At 38.1% G+C, this 6,141-nt stretch overlaps 1 protein-coding gene across 3 annotated transcripts in view; it reads right to left on the bottom strand.

Annotated features, from left to right (window-relative positions):
* The window catches only part of ubr3 (ubiquitin protein ligase E3 component n-recognin 3), a 33,948-nt gene that overhangs the window by 24,299 nt on the left and 3,508 nt on the right, over positions 1 to 6,141 (bottom strand). For all 3 annotated transcript variants that reach the window (XM_029530024.1, XM_029530025.1, XM_029530026.1), the window contains exons 8-19: positions 5,891 to 6,119; positions 4,676 to 4,855; positions 3,656 to 3,789; positions 3,444 to 3,530; positions 3,297 to 3,362; positions 3,106 to 3,195; positions 2,883 to 3,011; positions 2,721 to 2,773; positions 2,480 to 2,613; positions 1,254 to 1,339; positions 1,022 to 1,163; positions 215 to 311 (exon numbers count right to left, since the gene is read on the bottom strand). In XM_029530024.1, coding sequence (XP_029385884.1) covers positions 215 to 311; positions 1,022 to 1,163; positions 1,254 to 1,339; positions 2,480 to 2,613; positions 2,721 to 2,773; positions 2,883 to 3,011; positions 3,106 to 3,195; positions 3,297 to 3,362; positions 3,444 to 3,530; positions 3,656 to 3,789; positions 4,676 to 4,855; positions 5,891 to 6,119 — 1,427 coding nt within the window. The remainder of the gene's footprint in view (positions 1 to 214; positions 312 to 1,021; positions 1,164 to 1,253; positions 1,340 to 2,479; positions 2,614 to 2,720; positions 2,774 to 2,882; positions 3,012 to 3,105; positions 3,196 to 3,296; positions 3,363 to 3,443; positions 3,531 to 3,655; positions 3,790 to 4,675; positions 4,856 to 5,890; positions 6,120 to 6,141) is intronic.

Genomic DNA, 6,141 nt, shown 5'->3' with positions numbered 1-6,141 from the left:
CTGAGCACGGCACTGAACACAGCATGATTCTAGTTGGCTTTGTCAGGGATGACTGAACACTGAGACCCACAATAAAAGAGCAGAATGCTGATAAAAGGGGAATAACTGAACAAGATATATATATATATATTTAAAAAAAAAAAAAAAAAAAAAAAAACCACCTGCTGTGTTGCTCTACACACACACACAAAAGAAAATGCTAATGTTAACTTACAATGCGGAGTATCTGTCCATTGCTGACTGGACATCACGCCGATAGACTGTTCTGAGAACGACCATGATGGGGTCAAACTCCTTTTCCCACACCTCAGCTATTTAAGAGAAAAAAAAAAAGAGAGAGAAATGCTTTGTAACCGCAATATACAAAGTGACATTGATTCCCCTTTGTTCTATTTTGTTATTCTCTGTGTAAGCCTGACCCCAAGTGGTTGGCTGAGCTAATGATACAGACCTGATGCTGAATACTTTGAGCCTATCTAGGCTTTATGTTAATTTTTTACTCTTTTCTACCCACAACTTATAATAAAATGGTCGTTTGAGACACAATATATTAGCTATAATTTAGATATTAATTTGAAAACATGATATTTCTCATAGTGGGTGTATTAGATATATTTTACCATCACTTAGTTTTTCTGGTTTTGACCAGAAATTTCCTTCTAATACCTGCTAGTTTATGTCATTTATGTGAGCCTAATATGATGGGGTTAGGGTGAGGGCTATGACTTATTCAGAATATGAACATTGCAGGAATTTTTGTTGAATATGCCAAGATATTTATAAAAATGCACTTTTCTTATTACTGGAGAATCATTAAAACTTTTGACACAATATAAAATTTTATCACAAATTTGCTTCATTTTGTTGGAAATCGCTGTGGTAATTTCAACACCATGCAATCAAAGTCTTATCTGTGTGCAATTAAATGTCCCACTCTCAATAAATAATTGGTGCACACTGGAGGGCCAACATACACACTCCCACAGACCTACAGATAATGTCAAAAAGACTGACATCTTACCTTTAGGTGTGTACATGCCCTGCTGCATAGAACCTCCAGGTTCGAACACTGGTGCTTTGAAGTCAGCCACAGCAGAGAGCATCTCCTCAAAGCTACAGCTCCCTGGTATAATGCCACTCTTTGGGTTGGGATTCTCAGGAATCTTAAAAAAAAACACTTAAGGAAACAAGGAGTGTCCTGGAGGACTATGTATTTTTGCTGTTCATTGTATTTGTCATGTATTGCAGGATACAAGATCTAACAGCGTGCTGTGTGTACGGTCATTCATACACAACTGTGAGACCATCTCAGCCCGAAGGATCTCATCGTCCGTCATCCCTGATGGAGAACACGAGAACAAAGACAACAGCCTTACATCAAATATTAATAGCAGAACTCAGAGTGAAGTTTTTGTTTAAACAGATGCCATGTCAACTGTTTTAAATCCATCTGACTGTTCCTTCAGCAATGTTATATTATGTCTTTTGCAGACAGATTATAAACTAAGGGTAGGCCAGTGTCATTTTAACTAGGACTGCTTTGAAATACCTACGAGGCAGCTTGGTAGTTAAAACTAATGTCTCCTCACAGCAAGAAGTTTCCAGTGAGCAAGGGCCTGTGTGTCTGGATGTTTGCATGTTCTCTACATCTCCACATGTTTTATCATCATACTCATACATCATACTTTTTTTCCCCCCTCACAATCCAAAATAATTCCGGGTAACTGGTGACTCTGAATTGGCCATAGGTGTGAATGATGCATAAAGAAAACCAACCATTCGTGCACAGTCTTGTGATAGACAGATGACCAGCCAACACTGTACCCATCTTTATCTCCCCCTAATATTACCTGGCATCATCTGGAAATTTCAGCATCCAGTCAGCTGAATATAATTTAATTAAAATGTAAAAGACTCACTACTGTGCTACATTTATATACATATTTACATGAAAAGGTCTCTTTCTGGACTCATAGCTTGGGCTCATTTTATTTTTTACAAACCTCAATACACAGATAACAACTCCACTCCAAGACTTAACTCCAAGAATTAACTTCAACTACATTCACTTGTCCAGAGTGGCTGGTAACAGCAGCAGTCCACCAATAATTTATTCTCCTCTTTGTGTTAAAGGATAAGCATGTTACAGCTCTTGCAATTTAAAAAGAGGATTCTCTCTGAAAACAATTTACCTGAACCTAGAGTCTGCTGAGCACTGTCTATTTCAATGCTTTTGATATAGTTTCACATACTTGCCTTTCCTTGGAATAAAATTTTACATATGTCAACGTAACTTTTGAAACCATTTCATAGTTTTCAATGTGGCCAATTTAAAAATTCGGGCATTGGTAGACCAGTCTGTGGTCCAGACAAGGTTAAAATAATGGCACTGCACTATTATATTTCAAAATACATTATTAGCTTCATTGTAGGGCTACTTAAGGGTAATAAAGAATGCACTCTTTATCATACCACTTACCCAAATGTATGCGCAGGCTTGTTAGTATAACCAGGAAGGTCAGTGCTCCTTCAAGCATTGGTCTCTCCTGCTCTGAGTCCAACACAGCATTCTGATGCTGAGATGCCATGGTCAACAGGTCAACCACTTTGAACCTGTGTGGCAGAAAGTGGTGTATGAAATACATGCACTTTCCATAATTGTATGTGAATCAACATGCATAATGTAGCAACGAGAAAATCTCTTTTGTGACACATCCTACCTCTCAAAAACACTGGAGATAAAGTAGTCAGGATCTAGTCTTGATGCACAAACCTGAAAAGTTATTAATAAAAGAATTTAAATGATGGCCAAAACTGAGTTATCTTGTGAATTTATGGACTTTGTCTATTCTTAAATAAAATAAAAAAAACATAATCCTAACCTGCAGCAAATAGATGTCTGGGTCAATCATGGAGTTGCAAAAATGTGACTGCACATAAGTCATAGCCTGCCCTTTGATCTGCAGGCCATTCCTGACCCACATGTTGCTGTGGATCTCTGACAGGCATGCCTACAGCCACACAAAGTAAAGTTGTCATTAGTACATGGCTGAAGGGTTATGTACATGAGCACAAATTGCACACTTGTGTATTGGCTCTCTATACCTGGATTTGGAGAGGATGTACCATGATCTTCATCAGCATCTCTTGGTCAGGCAGGAGGCTGTCCAGGTCAAGGCCCTGGCATTTTATAGCCTGAAAATTGTCAACCAAACGATTACATTTAAAACAAATAAAAAGTAAACACAATAGTGCACTGCAAGTAATGGCATTAGAGATGAGTGCTTCTTTCATACCTTGCTGAGGAACATGGCATAGTAGCGGTGCAGTGGCAGGTGAAATGTCACTTGATTTGGAGCAGGCTATGAGAAAAATATGTCATGAGAAACAGGGGAGTGCTTGTTTGAACGTTCAGGACTTTTTACCCCTTCAAGACAATTTACCTCATCAATGAAGCCAATGGCATCAAACCAGATCTGGAGGGTCTCCAAACAATAGCGCACCACAGTTTTAGTATATTCCTGTGTCTCCTGATAACAGACAATTTAACATGTTAAAATTATGCAGTGTCATACAGCAAATCCATGCATCACATGGAGATTGACATTCTTTTGATTAAGATCATCAGGAAGATGTGTGCAAGGGTGGGACTTACTTTGACTTTGCAGTGCGTTAGGAGACCCCACATTGGTTGTGCACAGGCCTCAAGCTCTGCTGCAAATGCAGCATAGTATGTCTGAGACTCAAACTCCACATGCTCATTCAACTCCCTCTTATTTAGGTTCATACCTGTCACAGCAAAAATAGTTCAATGTTAGAAAAACAACAACAGTGTTGGATGGCTTCCTAATACTAACATATAGTAGGATAGCTGTTTTTTTTTTGTTTGTTTGTTTTTTTTTTTTAATTCATGCTTAACCTTGATTTTGTTTTATTTACATATATTAAAACATTTGTATGCATGAATAGATATTCACCAATAAGAATATACATCTCTGCCAAAAACAGTCATTGCATCCATGTAATCTAATGGTTACACTGTGCAAATAGCTTCTGCAAGAGGATACTCAAGCCCACTGTGCACGGCTGAGTTTTATTTTTAGGAAGGTGGTCGAGCACACATGGCAAATGAGCAGCACCTGCAACAATTCTAATTCAGTGACAAAGTGTCATACAGTTCACAAACTCACTATCAGGTGTTATTTATAGCAGGGGACAAATGAGGTCTGCTTTGTATTGATTAAATACATTCTTGGTATATGAAGTCTAACTGAAAATCTGTTCATGTATGAGTTATGTTTAAATAAAGCGTGTTTTCATCACACATGACATTTGAGTATAGTGGTGAAACTGTGACAGCTTGAACAGACAGTACAAGCAGTCGCTAATCAAAGGTAAATGAACCAAATAGGGGGTCGCAAAAAAAGAGATGCTGTGGGGAAAAAGAGCAATGCTTCTTTCATCGTCACCTATCCCAAGTAATACACTTATCTGACCGACTTCCAATATGCATAATAAACTCCAACTCTCTTACCATCAATGTATGAATGAAATTACATAATTGAAATGTATTGTGAAATACTTTGTCATGCTCAGGCTTTAAAAAAAAAAACAAAAACAAAACCTGCACTTAGTTGCAGTTAATTTACCATCAACACATTAAGTCAGAACTTACCCTGAAAAAATGACACAAAGCTCATCCACAGCATCAACAAGGAATGGTCCTCAAGGAACTTCTTTGCTACACTTTGGTGTGAGAGGATGTTAATAAAGTCGCTAACTAACGGCCAGTAAGTGTTGTTCTTCAACAGTGCCTCACTACAGTTCACCACAACGTGACGACTATTCTCTTCATCTAAAAAGAAAGGGGGAAAGCATGCATGTCAAGTTAATATTTCCGCTCATCTTTCATTCATCTTCTACCACATATCAGTTTGCAGGTTGCAGGGGACGCGGGAGCCAATCCCAGCACACATTGGGCAAGTGTGGAGTTCACCCTGGACAGGTTGCTAGTCCATCACAGGGCCAACACACAGAGACAAACAACCACTCACACTCACACCGATGGACAATTTAGATTCACCAATCAACCTAAACATACATGTCTTTGGATGGTGGGAGGAAACCCATGTAACAGCGCTAACCTCCATCCCCTGTACTGCCCCTTCAGCTCATCTCACATTTACTTATTTACGTTACAGTGAACACTTCATCATTTATCCTATTGTCTCGGGATTAGTGCATGAATTTAGGAATTATGGTCAAAAATCTATTTTGTGAGGTCAAAATGTCCTTTGACCTCACAAAATATAATCAATTCATTATACAGGGCAAGTGAAGGTTTGAGATATCACGCTCACATGAATGGGATAGACTAAGACACATCCAAGCTTGACAGTTCCCAATGTAGCAGCACCAGTGATAGTCAGAAAGTGATTAAACATCTATCCACGTTTTTTCTGGACACAGTTATTAATGATTAATGCAAGCAAAAGGAATAGTAGCAATATGATCTTTTCAAGTACATCCCATTTTTTTGGTTCTTTCAACATTTAAGTCTTTGTGTGCCAATTTATAGTCTATTAAAAATAGCACTTGCAGACAAAAACAATGACCCCCCTTCTATGATGCCATTCCAACTTGACCAAAAAAAAAAAAAATATATATATATATATGATCTTTTCAGCAAGAGCATACAAATTTACCTTTAAAGATTTGGCATAGAAGCAAATTTGCAGTTTGTCAAAAAAATTATTTCACCAAGCAAACTGCAGAAAAAAAAAGGTCTATCGCTGCAAATGTGATAATTGTCAATTGTTGATTCATTCTTCATAAAAACTTTTTAAGGTGTGATGAGGTGTGTTGAATCACACACATTCAAACAGCTTACCTTGAAGTTCACTTTTAATAAGGCAACTCTCCATCATGTAGAGGAGGACTGTGACCATAATGTCCAGAAGCTGGCACTCCTCTGTCACATGTCGAGCTAGCTCCTCGTTGCTGAACAGCTGCACACTTATATGTACAATACGGTTGGACATGGTATCCGACTCATGACTCTTCATCAGTGTCTTCATTATGAATGCATAATGCTGAACAAATGTTTTTGTGAAAGTGATCTGCCAGAGAGAAAGAGAAATG

This window comes from Echeneis naucrates, chromosome 21 (genome assembly GCF_900963305.1).
Source record: "Echeneis naucrates chromosome 21, fEcheNa1.1, whole genome shotgun sequence".
Lineage (NCBI taxonomy): Eukaryota > Metazoa > Chordata > Actinopteri > Carangiformes > Echeneidae > Echeneis > Echeneis naucrates.
Note: the sequence above shows the minus strand (reverse complement) of the source record. Positions and strands in the feature narration are given on the sequence as shown.